This window comes from Leuciscus leuciscus (genome assembly GCF_965113295.1).
Source record: "Leuciscus leuciscus genome assembly, chromosome: 24".
Taxonomy (NCBI): Eukaryota; Metazoa; Chordata; class Actinopteri; order Cypriniformes; family Leuciscidae; genus Leuciscus; species Leuciscus leuciscus.
The window spans coordinates 10,994,499-11,010,070 of record NC_138723.1 but is presented as its reverse complement, the minus strand read 5'-3'; the positions used below and the strand labels follow the sequence as shown (position 1 = coordinate 11,010,070).

Here is a 15,572-nt window from a genome sequence, read left to right as displayed (position 1 = left end):
GAAGATTTTTATTGAATTTAAATCTGATTCTGAAATAAATTCATTGTACAGCTTCAGAAGACTTGGAATATGGCATTGATATTGTTAACTAAAACTACTGAAATGTCTTTTCATTAATTGAAATAAAGCTAAATTAATACATACATATATATATATATATATATATATATAAACAAACAAAAATGACAAAAGCACAATAAAATACTGAAACTTGAAGTAAAAAAAATATATAAATATAAAAAAGAATTCAAAATATTCATAAGTACTATAATTGCATATTAATAATACTGATACATATACAGTATATGGATTACTTTAATGATACTTTCATGGTGATTTTGGATTTGGAACGACATTAAAGTGAGCGTAATACATAGAAGAGTAAAACAGAAGAGTAATACGTACACATAACAAATTCAGAAAAAATAAGAGAACACTGATCACATACTTGGTCAATCCATAGTTTGCCCACGATGATGTTGTGCACAGTGGAGGTCACCTTGCTCCACACATAGTGATTCCCACTGGCGTGGAACTTAAGGTGAATGTTGCCTGCAGAGAGCAGACAGAGGCATTATGAGCAAATTATAGCATGAGAAGGAGAAATGTACCTGGAAATGAAAGTCAAGAAGGTTGATTCGCTCTAAAAACAGTTCGGAGCTGTAAAAATAGAAACCATTCCACAAATGAAATTTTCCTTTGAAGTAACGTTTACCGGGAAGCAGCACATCTATATATACATTAGCATATGCACAAAGTGAATCTAGGTAACAAGTATTTTAATAAAAAAAAAATTATGTGATCACTTTTAAAACGTTTATAGAGTTTACATATTATTACTGTTTTGTTCTGCTTTATATTCCCTCAAGGTAATCAAGGTTTTAAGGTAACTCTGGATTGATAGAAAAGTGGAAACTATTCAATAGTTTTGTGTGTGTGATGATGTGAATGTCCTCGAGAGGCGACACATAGCTCATGATGGATCACCTAGCGGCATGATGGAGATGTATTTGCCACGAAATTTGCTGTCAATGGTGATCTCCTGCCACAAGGTCCAGCCTCGCTGCGATATCACATGATGGGCAGCCGCCGGTGGGTGATGACTTATCTGAGAGAGAGAGAGAGAGAGAGAGAGAATCAGTGTGTGTGGAATCACTGACAAAATATTACAATTTAAAATAACTGTTTTATATTGTAATATATTTTAAAATGTAATTTATTCCTGCAATCAAAGCTGAATTTTCAGCATCATTACTCCAGTCTTCAGTGTCACATGATCCTTCAGAAATCATTCTAATAAGCTGATTTGATGATCAAGAAACATTTACAATCAATGTTGAAAACAGTTGTGCTGCTTAATATTTTTGTGGAAACTTTGATCAAATAGAAAGTTCAAAAGAACAGCGTTTATTTGAAATAGAAAATTTTGTAAAATTATAAATGTCTTTACTGTCACGTTAAGTTATCAATTTAATGTATCCTTGCTGAATAAAAGTATTCATTTCTTTCAAAAATTTGTTTTACTTATCTACTGAACTAAGGTGCATAATAAGGATTTATTTACAAAGTATTATCAATAATAATATTATTATCCTCATTTCTGATTTATTCAATTAATAATCAAATGAATATGTGTGCATTATGAGTGTGGTTTCGGACCTGTTCACAAATGGAGCGGTATCCGTACTCCTCCACGCGGTCCAGCTCATAGGTCTCTCCCAGCAGAGGGTTGAAGGGTTTCCCTGTGCGGTGGATGGTGGTTGAATAGGACGAGACGGAGAAGGCGGAAACCAGACACATCTGCTCCAGAGAGGAGTCACAGCGTGCCGCCCGGTCCAGGAGCTCGCTGTATTCAAGATCCTCCGTCAAACGCTGCAGCATCGACAGCGGCTCGTTGAAGTTCACCTGGAAGTGAGGAGTCAGACGCACGCAAATCCCTGTGAAGATTCAGATATCAACAGCTACACAACACACCAGATCTGAGACTCCTCTTACAGGCATGGGGATCTTGGAGAGCTCCTTGCCAATGCAGTTCTTCATGATGCTCCACAGGTTCAGGGAGTAGTTGGGCTTATCTGGGATGCGACAGCGTCTGCCTCTGCGCAAGTAGCTACCAGAACTGTCCTGTAAACACACAGAAAACACTCTAGTGAGCAAACACAAGGGACAGTTCACCCAAAAATGAAAATTCTGTCATCATTTACATCATTATCGGTTTTGCCGTTCCTAACCCATAAGGCTTTGTTTCATCTTAAGAACACAAATTAAGATATTTTTTAATTAAATCTGAGATATTAGATCTCTCCGTTGAAATCATCTTCACCAAGAAATTGAGATATAAATCCAGTGTCACATGATCCTTCAGAAATCATTCTAATATGCAGAGATGTGATGCTCAAAAAACATTTATTTTGATTATCAATGTTGAAAACAGTTGTACTGCTTCATATTTTTGTTGAAACCATTATACATTTTTTCTATTTTTTCAGGATTCTTCGATGAAATACAAATATTTTGTGACATTATACAGTTGTAATCAAAATTATTCAACCCCCACTGCAAATCAGGTTTACTGGCAAAATTTACAGACTTTCAGCTGTTTGCAATGAACAAATCAAACAAAAGTAATTGAAATAGCTCAACACAACAAATGTTTCAAGTGATTTCCCCAAATTCAATGGAAAATGCAACTTTTAATGACTTCTGCAGTCTTCAAATTATTCAACCCCTTCATGCCAAGCATCTTTAGTACTAGAAGAACACCCTTTGACTGTTATGACCTGCTGCAAACGAGATGTATAACCAGACACCAGCTTCTGAGGAATCTTAGCCCATTCCTCATGAGCAATAGCCTCCAGTTCAGTAATATTATTAGGTTTGTGTGTTGCAACCGCCTTCTTCAAATCCCACCAGAGATGTTCTATGGGGTTCAAGTCAGGTGACTGTGATGGCCACTGTAGAATCTTCCAGGACTACTTCTGAAACTAAGCCTTGGTGGAATTTGAGGTATGCTTGGGATCATTGTCCTGTTGGAAGGTCCAATGACGTCCAAGCTTCAGCTTCCTCACTGATGGTATGGTGTTTTCTCCTAGGATTTTCTAATACTTTAATGAATCCATCTTGCCTTCCGCAAGACAGAATGTGTTTTCGGCATATGCTTCATTCTTCCTCCAGACATACCGCTGATCCATAGGGCTGAAAAGTTCTAGTTTTGCTTTAACGCTCCACAGAACAGAATCCCAAAACTGTGGCTTATTTACATCATTTTGAGCAAACTTTTCTTGTGCTTTTGGGTCAGTAGTGGTGTATGTCTTGGAGTCCTGGCATGCGTTTAGTACATTTAGTGCCTTCGCTATCTTTTTGTATCCTATTCCTTGTTTGTGAAGGGCGATGATATCTTCTAACTTTTTTGACCATTCTTTTGACTTATTTTTGACCATATTTCTAACATGCAGTCAAACGTGATACTCAACAAGCCTAGCCAGTTCAGATATTTAATGTGTTCTAGCTCAAGCACACCTGGTGAAACTATTGAAGCCCTTGATAGTTGCATCAGGTGTGCTTGAGACAACACCTGTTTTGTAGATTTGTGCTGTTGTGAGGGATTCAATTCAGGGGGTTGAATAATTTTGAGACTGAAGAAGTCAATAAAAGTTGCATTTTCAGCTGAATTTGGGGAAACCACTTGAAACATTTGTTGTGTTGAGCTATTTCAATGACTTTTGTTTGATTTGTTCATTACAAACAACTACAAACATTTGTTTGATTACAACTGTAAACATCTTTACTGTTGCTTTTGATAAATGCAATAAAAGTATTAATTTCTTATGTATAAAGTATTATTATTAATATTATTATGTTCAATATAATCTTATGAACTGTCCCTCCACTGAAAGCCTATTCACCCACTTTGACGCTTCAAACCGTTCATAAAGAGATAATTAAAAAATCCATATGAATTGAGCAGTTTAGTCCAAATTTTCTGAAGAGACAATCGCTTTATATGATGAGCAGATTGAATTTAGGCTTTTATTCTCTATGAAGTTTTTAGAGCATCAAAATGGTAGTTGTGTACACTGTCAATGGAGGGACAGAAAGATATCTGATTTCATTAAAAATGTCTTCTTTTGTGTTTCGATTCGAAGATGAACAAAAGGCTTATGGGTATGGAATGACATGAGGGTAAGTAAACGATAACCGAATTTTCATTTTTGGGTAAACCAACCCTTTAATTAAGATATTTAACATTATTTGGCATGTGTGGTTTAGTTTGGATATGTTATGATTAAACAAAAGCCCAAACCTACATTGTCGCCCTGGCTCCAATTACTGGATAAACTTCCACTTGTCACGCTCTCGTTACTGCTCAAGTTTCTGAGAGACACACAGAGAAACACAAGAGAAGGATGAAACGGAATATCATTATTCAGGCACATTAGTGCCTGAATAGATAACACATAAATGCTGAAAAACAATTCATTTCTTAATAGCATTATTATACCAAATAGAATTCATTTATTTTGGCAAAGAACTGCCTATTTATACAGGGAAAGGCCATCTAACTGACATGAAAAACCACAGTTCGTTTTGTTTTTATACGCCACTTAGGTGCAGGTACATCTGAAATTGATGACACCTAAAAAATATTCAAATAATAGTGCAGCAGTTTCAGTGCACAAATGATAATTATCTGAAAAAGCTAAAACAATTGTGTAAATTGTGAAGATTATTCTAAGTGAGCTAGTAAAACCTGGGCACTCTCACTTCCAGAAATTGCAAACAGTCAGCCAATCAAATCTGATCTTGTTATTTTATCAAGCTCTTTTCCTTTTATATGCATCAGATGGTCAGTGATTTGATTGTGGGTGTGTGTCTGGTTCAGTGAGTAAAAGCCATCAACTATATGATCTATATATGAACCTGTGCTGTGAGTGATCCTCTGCAGGCACTGTGATGAAGGCTGGAGAATCTTCCATGGCATCAAAGAACTCTATGTCTTCATTCTCTTCACTGGATTCCCCCTCCGGTGTTCGCTCCACCCCTTCTGAAGAGCAACACATGGACAATCTCACTTAAGTGCTAGGTCAGCATTATTACAAATGTAGTTTTATAATAAAGATAGAAATATTTACACTACCATTCAAAAGTTTGGGTCATTAAGATTTTTAATGTTTTGGAAAAACGTTCACCAAGACTGCAGTTATTTGATCAAAAATACAGTAAAAACAGTAGTATTGTGAAATAGTATTGCAATTTAAATAACTTTAGTTTTCTATTCTATTTGTACTTTTTGGAGCATGACGGCCAAAGTTTACTCTTCACGCTCATTATAGAGAAAAGTAGCTTGGACATTCTGCAAAACAACTCATTTTGTGCTCGATGGAAGAAAAAAGTCAAAAAGTCTCACTATTGTGTGTACTGGGTGCTTCCCTCCAGGCTCTCTCCAGATTGTTGTGCTGTTTGGCTAGCTGCTCGATGGTCTCCTCCAGGTGGTGGCGCTGTTCTCTTTCATACTGCAGCGCACGCTGCCACCGCCGGCTGTGAGTCTCCGCTAGATCCACAAAGTCCTGGCAGGCCTGATCCAAAAACCAATCATTTAGATTCATCATTCATTTAATTTCGTTTAGTATACAGTCAACTGTAAGACTTACATTGATCATAGCATTGGAAGTGATGCGGAAGAGAGTGGCTCGCTCGTTCACGGTCTTGAGTTTATCGGCGCCGTCGGTGGGGGTTCGCAGGTCCTCTAGTTCACTGAGGGAGCGCTGGAGGGCGGCACCGTGCTTCCCTATGAGCTCATTGCAGGTGCTGAGGTCTTCAAGCTTGCTGGCCAGAGTCTTGAGCGCCCCCTGGATCAGAGCCCGATCCGGCTGGGCTAGCGGACCCTCGTCACCAGAGTCATCTGCAGAAAAGAGATAAATGGAGAGATAGACGGAAAATGAATGAGAAGATGTTATAAGTGAAGTAAAGCTAGTCGCAGCCTCATTTTCATTTGCATCAATTTACAATTTGCAGGCGAATGTCCATTGACAGCAGAGGATGTGCAGGCATGCCTAAAAGGGGTGGCCGATATGACCAAAATCTATATATCATGAGTAATTTGATTTCACGATAACAATATATATCACAATATAGCTATTTTAGCTTTAAATTAGGTTTTTATGACATCTACATTTTTTATACCATTGAAAAACCATGATTCTAGTGACCAATTTCAATATCGCAAAAAACTACCAGCCTAAGTATAAAAAATAACTTTCAAGATTACTAAAGACAAGTAAACAGTGATAAAAAAGAACAAAGAAATGAATTAAATTGATATACACCTACCTGAAAAACGTTAAGCTCTAGAAATAAGAAATACTACATATATTGTATAAAGTAAACATAAAACATAGTCTTTTACTATTTTCCTCACAGTGTAAAAATGAGTTTTAAAATATATTGCAGCATTTAAATTTTAGAAATGGGTTCCTTGCCAGGGGATCATCATATTTGGGGGTCCTTGGCATTCAACAAACCTCTGGATTTCCATTGTAAGTGAATTTCTGCATCCACTTTTTTGCAAATTAAGGGATGATTCAAAATGTCTTCTTGTGGTAATCGAAAGTATGACACATTCCTTTAAATAAGTTAAGTTATTGTGAGTTCTGGGGTTCTGTAGCCAACAGAGATGATCAAATTTACTGCAGTACTACAGGCTGAACTAAAATAAGTTTATAAATAGCACAGACGTGGCGCTGGAGGGGTCTGATGTGACAGCTGAGAATTTACACAGTCCTTTTGTGGAGGTCTTTTCAATTACAAGCGTATTTTTCAGCTAAGCTTTAAATGGATGCTGAGAAATGACCACAGAGATGGCCGTCGGAGATGGCCGTCGGAGACAGCAAGAAAGAGAGAAAGACAACATGTTCAAACAGAAAGAAAGCAACAAAGACGCAATATCAGAGGGAGAAATATCCAGATTTAGATGTCATTGGAGAGTTGAAGGACATCACAATTGAATGTGGGCAGTTGGTGATGGAATGAGCAAGTGTGAAAGAGAGGCGTCATAATAACCAACAACCCATTCAAACACCAGATTTCTGTGAATGAACATGGTTACCATGGAAACTAGGTGACGGCTATTTTTAGAAGCTATAAAGAGAATGAAAAACCCAAAGGGGCTAATGCGTCTCGCTTTGCCTACTCTCTCACACAACATGGCCATCACTCACTGGCAAACAGACGAGGACAGGCAGTAAATCACCTCTTGTCTTGTGTGACGCAAGACATTTTTGGAAGTACTTGCTTGTAGGAGCCTGAGGCAGATACACAGAGATGAGCAATTACATGCTGGCACACTGTTCACTGAATCTGTACATTAGTGAATGGAGATCAGTTGGGAAGAAGTGTGACCTTTAAATGATCTGCTGCTCCCTGATCAGATCATCAGGTGATGTACGTCATTATGATTATATGTATATGTGTATGTGTACATATACTCACTGCTGTTCAAAAGTTTGGGCTCAGTAAGGTTTTAAAATAATAATAATAATAATAATAATACTCATTTAGCAGCACATTAAAACAAAACTGACAGTAAAGACATTTATAATGTTTTTTTTTATTTCAATTAAATGCTGTTCTTGTGACCTTTCTATTCACCAAAGAATCCTTTTTTTTTTATTTTATTTTTTTTTATCACAGTTTCCACAAAAATATTAAGCAGCACAACTGTTTCAACATTGATAATAATCAGAAATGTTGAATCAGAAATAAATTATGTTTTAACAATTAAAATAGAAAACAGTTATTTTAAATTCAAATAAATGCAGCCTTGGTGCGTATAAGAAAACATTAAAAAAAGCATAAAAATATTGTATAATTAATAATATATGAATAATAATCATATATTTGTAAGCTTAACAGCTCTAAAATAAACACAAAAAAATTATTTCCAACCATTTACACAGCAAATTTTCATATTATTGCAATTATAAAAATAGTAATAAGAATGAATATCAATGTTTTGTTTTTGTTTTTCATTGTAGTATTATTATATAGTATTAGTATTATCTATGATTAATTAGTTTTATATAAAAGCAAATAATTCAAATAAAACAATAATTACTAGGTACTGAAAACAATCTGTATCTTATCAGCCATATCTTTTAAAAAATATCTATAAAAAATATATAAAATAATAATATATTAATGCATGTCCTTGCAACATACAATAAAAAACTGGTGTAGGATTTACTTTTAAACACTTTTTACTTTTCAGTAAATTTTACAAATAGTAACGAAGAAATGGCAAGTATTGAATTAAACGTAATTTTTAAGTAGGAAGGCTGAAATAGTATTTTCTTGTAAAACATACTTCAATAAACTGTTTTATTTCCAATTTCAAAAACTATATTACTATTCCTATACTCCTGTTTTGAACAAATAGAGGTCAACAAAGCAACTTTTTTTACAAATATTTTTATTTATTAGTACTCTTATTAGTACTCTTGTTGAGTTCACACTAAATAATAAGCTGACTCTTTTTGTTCTTTGTTCATACAACTTTTTTTACATTGGTTAGAACTTTTTGCAAGTTGGATTTTTTTTATAGTGCCGAATCGCAGCTGCAAAGATTATATGATTCAATCTTTCCATCCAAACTGCATCTGATCTAAGCCAAAGGATCTTAAACCCAATCCAAGCAAAATATTGCAATTTTATGCTTGCCAAGAAAACAATGGGGAAAAGTGGATTAGTGTGGATGTCTAGAGAGCAGAATGAAAGAGGAGAGAGCGAGAACTCCTCCAGTCTGTTGAGACACATACAGATGATGACTCCTGCCTGCCATCAGAGCGAGACCTGAAGGAGGGATTCGGGGGGGAATTAAAATAGAGCGAGTGAGAGAGCCTCGCTCAGCCTCGGTGGGCGTAAGAGGAAAAGCACCAGGGCTGGAGAATAAAACAAAGAACACCTTCCCCTGACCTGCTGGAGAGAGACGAGTGACTCATCCCTGACTAACCACACCTAACAGGGAAGATTCAAAGTGTGGACCAACATCAATGGAGGCGCAGCAAAGGAAAGCCTAGAACGATCTTCGAAAAGTTCACTGGAGATAATCTGATTTGCACAGTTGTGTTGTAAGTTTCTCACAGTAGTGTACAGTAATGAGGTGCTGACAAACCAGACTTAAAGTAACTTCGGAGTTTTGACATTAAGAACATGCTAGCAACGCCCTGACAAACACAACACTGCACATTTTATTCAGAAAATGTAAAAATGTAGTTATAAATGCAGGCTATACCACATATCATGCTGTTGTGAAGTCAAACATTGGCTCAATTGGTTCCCGATGCAAATCCTGAGATTTAGCTGTAAGCGCTAAATGTATTTGGCCCATGAAAGAGCAAGCGAACACATGCGAACATCAAGTTGACTGATAGGAATTGACTGATACAGTAGCCACAATGTGCTTCAGAGCATCTATAAAAATAGACTCATTCCTGTAACTGATTATAAAAAGGTAATGCATTTTTAACTTTAAAAAATAAAGGCTGAATAAGGATGTAAAACAGACCATTCCATCAAATTTTAAGTAGTACTCGAATAAAACACTGGCTAAAAAACATCTACGAACTCGGGATTTATTTTCCACTAAACAAAAGACATGTTTTTGCATTAATGCCATTCAAGCATATGTATTTATAATTTGTCCTACCTTTTCTCGACAGGATGGAATCGCTGATAAATACGGATCAAATGCTTATGCAGTGAAGATGATCAAATGTTTTTGAATGGAAGCGTGAAGCAGCGTTCCCTCTCGGTCACCTTCCAAGCTTCCCTCCCATCCCTCGCGCTCCTGTTTTCCTTCTCGCCCTCCCTCTTTCCCCTCACATTCTCCATCCTGCACAGTGGGCGGAGCTAACATGCTCGTCACTTCATTCAGTAGCAGATGAGATGGTCCAAACGGGAAGGTGTTGCAGCATGCATATTAATCACATTTGGGGATAAAAGAGGCTCGTGTAAAAGCAATCATGTAGGAGGAGTCAAAAACAGTCAAAATGATCTGTGCATTTAAAATATCAAATATATTTCACTTAAATTGTATGTTTTCTCAGGCTGTGAGTATTAAGTTTTGTTAAGAAAAAAAAAACTGAATTCTGAGGATAGAAAAAAAGAAAGACGTGCACTGCATTATTTAATTTCAAATGAAACCTGTCAATTAAATGTAACACACACATAAAAACACATTTAAAACAGAATATTTATGAGTAAATAATAAATACTTTGTATACAATTGTGGATTTATGAATACTTTAAATATGAAAGGAAAAACAAACTTAAAAAAATCATGAACAATGCTACCCCCTAGTGGCATTTGGCTAAAAAAAGATAGAAAATAAATAAATAATAGAAAAGGCACAAAGTTTTGCCTTAAATGGTAAAGGGGGTTAAACAAGGTTTTTTTGTGTGTGTGTGGGGGGGGGTGGGGGGTGGGGGGGGGGGATATACGAGTGTGAGACATAATTTAAATGAGAATGTTTTCTGTAGGAAATCATTTGACTGTGCATTCATGTTCACAGCCTTTACATGTGAGATCTGCAATAAATCATTTCTACAGAACTTGCACTGCTAAAATGAAAAATGAAATTCATGTTTAGTTCTACTATATACTGCTTTAAAGAGCTCGAGCAGACGGCAAAACTGCTTATGATAAACAGAATATTGTTGTCCGCTGGTGGATGGATTATGATTGGCTGTCAATGTTTTTATCGTCCATCAGCTGGAAACAATCATTCTGAAAGTGATTCCAAGGACATCGTTTCTCTGTGCCTTTATGGTCATAGAACTATATCGTTATCATTATAACTGAACGGGCCTTAAAGGTTATGAGAAGATAAGAATGCTGACCTGTTTAAAAATAATGTATATGGCTGAGATTGATGTATTATTAAAACCTGAACAACAAGATTATTGAAACAATAACAATCGAATATGTGCACACTCCTCAGCTTTAAGCTTTTAGCTTATAAAGTTATAAATATGGATATTTGTCTTACAAAATCGCATCGCTTCGTTTCAGGGGATTCCTTTATTAACCCCCCAGAGCCGTACAGATTACTATTATGATGGATGGATGCACTTTTTTGGGCTTCAAAATCTCAAGTGACAATTCAATCATATTATAAAGCATGGAAGAGACAGGATATTTTTTTATATAACACTGATAGTGTTTGGCTGAAAGAAGAGAGTCATATACATCTAGGATGGCTTGAGGATGAGTATATTATGGAATAATCTAAATTTTTGGGTGAACTATCCCTTTAAATGCTCGAGCTCTTTAAAGCAAGATGGATTCTGATTGGCTCTCAATGTTTTTATCATCAGCTGGAAAAAAGAGTTCTGAAAGTGATTCCAGTGACATTGTTTCTCTGTACCGTTATCGTTATAGGTACGGTGTGAACTCTGCTTTCTCTTATATAAAGAACGATTTTTAGAACTACATCTTTATCGTTAACATTAGTTATCGTCCTTGGTGTGAATGGGCCTTTATAAGCTAATTCACACTGCACCGACAGACGCAGACAAACGCCGTTGGGTTTTACCTGTGTGTCGGATCTGTGTTACCAGTCTCTTTTCCGTCGACTGAACATGATTGAATATTGTTCTTGGAATGTCTGAGAAGTGACGTGCAGTAATCTGGTGACTGACGGCGTCGGTCAGTGTGAATCGGCCTTATGAAGTGCATCCTGGGATGCTTTTCATTGGCACTATGACAGGACTCACCTGAGTGGGGCATCATTTGAGTGGCGTTTGCTTTGGCCTGTTGCAGAGCAGAAACCCAGCGCTGACACTCCCCCTCTGTATAGGCCTTAAGGTGGTAGCTCCGCCCCCCACTTGTCAACACGAAGTGATAGGTGTCGCCCATCTCTATGTGCACCGTCGCCAAGGTAATCGTGCCTCGGCAGGTGTGTGCCATTTCTGCTTGAGTCCTAAAGACAAATTCACACAACGACATGGGTTAAAGGAGCAACTAACTGAAAGTAATTTGACAGAGTCACACCATCACAAACACACCCATATACTAGTGATAGACTGATATATCAGCCAGACTGATTAACTAACATAACAGTGTCAGTTCCAACATCTACCAGCAGCCTTGTCAATCATTCACGCGCATTTTCTATGCAAATAGTTATTAATAAATATCATTATTATTTATTAATAATAGTAAGTATTGTGTAAAATATATTTTTCAATTGTATTATTATGTGTGAATTCATTATTGTGAATAATTATGCTGTAAAAATATTTTATTTTGTATAATTGTATTATTTTGGGTGAATTTATTATTGTAAGTAATTATTGTGTAAAAATAAGAATTGAGTTTTATTATTGTATTATTATGAGTGAACTTATTATTTTGAGTAATTATGCTGTAAAACATAATTTACTTTTATTGGGGAATTTATTATTGAGGGTAATTATTGTGTAAAATAATTAATTTTTATTATTTCATTATTCTAAGAGAATTTATTATTGAGTGCATATGCTGTAAAACATAATTTACTTTTATTATTTCATTATTATGAGTGAATTTATTATTGTGAGTAATTATTGTGTAAACATTATCATTTACTTTTAATATTATTGGGGAATTTATTATTGTGGGTAATTATTATGTAAAAAATAATTCGTTTTATTATTTTATTATTATAAGCGAATTTATTATTATGATTAATTATGCTATAAAACAATTTAGTTTTATTACTTTATTATTATGAGTGAATGTATTATTTTGAGTAATTTTTGAGTAAAATAATATATTTTTTAATCATTTTATTATAATTAGTGAATTTATTATTGTGAGTAATTACTGAGTAAAACAATTATTTATTTTTTATGATTTTATCATGAGTAAATTTATTATTGTGAGTAATTATGTTGTAAAACATAATTTATTTGTTATTATTTTATTATTTTTGGTGAATTTATTATTGTGAGTAATTATTGTGCAAACATAAACATTTACTTTTATTATAGGGGAATTTATTATTGTGGGTAATTATTGTGTAAAAAACAATAATGTAGATTTATTATTTTGTTACTATGAGTTCATATATTATTATTGTGTAAAATCATACAAAATTGTATTTTACTTTATTTACTTATTGTATTTCTTATTTGTATTACATATTGTATTGCAGTATTTTATTTTTTTTTATCTCATTTGCTATTACATTGTATTTTGTATTCGATTATTGGTACCCTGCTCACATCAGCATTGCCGTTAGACACAGAAAGTTCCAGACTGACAGACAGATATTATATTCTGGCTGCAATAAATAACTGCAGGATTTCTGAGTCCATAAATGCAGAATCAGAGCCTCGTTAATATCAAATCCAGAAGAGTTTAGATGCAAAAGCCTCTAAGTGCCATCTGAAATTTTCTTCTAGAATGATCTTTTTTATCAAGCTCGTATATTTAAGTTCAGTAATTTCACTTAAATGGCAATGAAAATGACCTATTTGGCACTTAGATGCTTTTGCATTTGAACTCTTCAGATACACTTCAGTAGCAAGACATCATTTACAGCTGCATTACAGTCACACTTGAGTACAAGCTGAAGGGTACAAAAGCAATTATCATAATGAGGATAATAATGTTAATAGCGTTAAAAATACAATATGCAAAACACCATGCATTTTTTATTCAGGATAACAGAATGTCCCAAAGGTCTGTAATGAAATTAAAGCTGCAGTACGTAGTTTTTCCTCTTTGTCGCCATCTCTGTTCGAAATCTGCAATTGCAGTTACTCACGGAATTATCAACTTTACGTGGGTTGTGCCTCGACACGGCACCGCGCGGATGAATTAATGTTTTGAGGAGAATGTGCGGCTGTCCGTCACCGCAACGGTGTGGATCCTGGCATTCGGAATCACAGATTATACTTTTGCAAGTATGAGCAACATAAGAGTTTTCACTGGAAAATGATGTCTGAACAAGTAAGTAACATCCACTTTTGTTCTGACCAACTAGGGGAAAAAAACGATCTAACTTATATCACTTCAAACCGTGCAAATTATACTTTGTTCTCAAATTGTAAATGTTAACAACATTAGCATTGCGTGACTACATTTAATGCCCTTCCGATATTATCCTTGTTTTCGCATGGGCCGGTTGCAGTCTCTTTCTTTCTGTAGCCACTCCGAAGTCTTTCGCGTTTTACAACGGGTGAATCTCCAGTTGTCGCTGGTGATTGTCGTTTGAACCTTTTTGAATCTGCCATCAAATTGATAAGTTTAATTATATCAAGTGCTGTGAGAAAAGGTTAAAAATCTCCATCTCCAACATCCTCAAACGCAATATAGCCGACTAGCCGGGACTCCTTCTTCATGTGTACAGATGTGACGTAATGTCTGATGCAAAGAATTTCCCACGGAAATCCACCAGTACCACTGGAATTAAAAACATTATTACAAGCTTACCGTTTTGAATCGAGCTAAGGCAAGCAGATAGTTTTGAACACTGGCTAGTTATGTACTTGCTCAAAAATGTATTTGGGATAATTTTTGACCCAAAAAAGTTGCGGACTGCAGCTTTAAGGCAAATGTACTTGAATTGAGCATTTAAACTGCTGTATAGAGATGGACAGATGTCCCAACGAAGCACAATTTGTTCTTTGAAACATTCTCAGATCATGCTGGAGAAAATGATCATCGGGTTCTACACAAACTTGAGCAGTTCATGCCTCTTAAAAGAGACACCAAATACAAAGATATTCTGAAATTCATGACCCTTTTTTATACTTAAATGGATATACTGATAACATATTTAAAGCACAATTTTGTAAATGAGAAAACAAAGGTATTATCACTAGTGTTCTAAGACCCCACTGCATATAAATACACTGTATAATGTGTATTAAATAGTGTTTTTCTGTTAGGCCCTTGCAGAAGCGTGGAAACTTGATCTAGGCTAGTTGCTTCAGATGTCCCCATTACTAATTATAAACAGGAGAGGCATTGTTGCAGCATGGATGGACAGTTAAGAAATGACTTGTGCTGTGGCTGTAACCTGCGGTGCCCACAGGTAAGAGGCCTTTTAATTCAAACTTCTGCGCAACTCTACCTCAGTTAAAAGTCAGATAATGTACGTACCGTGGCCGGTGAAAGGGGTGACACAGCAAAGTCACGCGCGCCGAGAGTCTCGAGCGCTCCTCGTGCGCATCAACTGAAACGCAGTGCACGTACCTGTAATAAGACAGGAGGCCGTTACTCAGGACGAACCACCGGCGCTGGTAGCCCTTCAGGTAGTTGGTCCATTTAAAAAGCCATCCTTTATAAGTGTCCGGGCCGGGACCCTGCACACCTGAAGGAGACGGAAGGGTCCGCACCACCAGTTCGGTCATATTGAGCGTTGTCCGCGGGGATACGCGCGCGCTGCAGCTGTCTCTCTCACCGCTACGGATCGCGCGCCAGACACCTCACCTGCCTTCGCATGTATGCAACACGTTTAGGGCATGAGCGAGGAGTTAAATTTGCGGTCACTGCGAGGAGAGGCGGCGCTTCTGAGATATGATGA

General features: G+C 36.1%; 1 protein-coding gene across 1 annotated transcript in view; it reads right to left on the bottom strand.

Annotated features, from left to right (window-relative positions):
* Window positions 1-15,558, bottom strand: part of osbp2a (oxysterol binding protein 2a) — a 20,104-nt gene extending 4,546 nt beyond the window's left edge. The window contains exons 1-10 of the mRNA XM_082158152.1: window positions 15,242-15,558; window positions 11,773-11,978; window positions 5,652-5,902; window positions 5,408-5,576; window positions 4,921-5,044; window positions 4,308-4,374; window positions 1,996-2,124; window positions 1,660-1,905; window positions 988-1,108; window positions 449-552 (exon numbers count right to left, since the gene is read on the bottom strand). Coding sequence (XP_082014278.1) covers window positions 449-552; window positions 988-1,108; window positions 1,660-1,905; window positions 1,996-2,124; window positions 4,308-4,374; window positions 4,921-5,044; window positions 5,408-5,576; window positions 5,652-5,902; window positions 11,773-11,978; window positions 15,242-15,399 — 1,575 coding nt within the window. The 5' untranslated portion in view covers window positions 15,400-15,558. The remainder of the gene's footprint in view (window positions 1-448; window positions 553-987; window positions 1,109-1,659; window positions 1,906-1,995; window positions 2,125-4,307; window positions 4,375-4,920; window positions 5,045-5,407; window positions 5,577-5,651; window positions 5,903-11,772; window positions 11,979-15,241) is intronic.
* Between the last annotated feature and the right edge of the window lie 14 nt (window positions 15,559-15,572).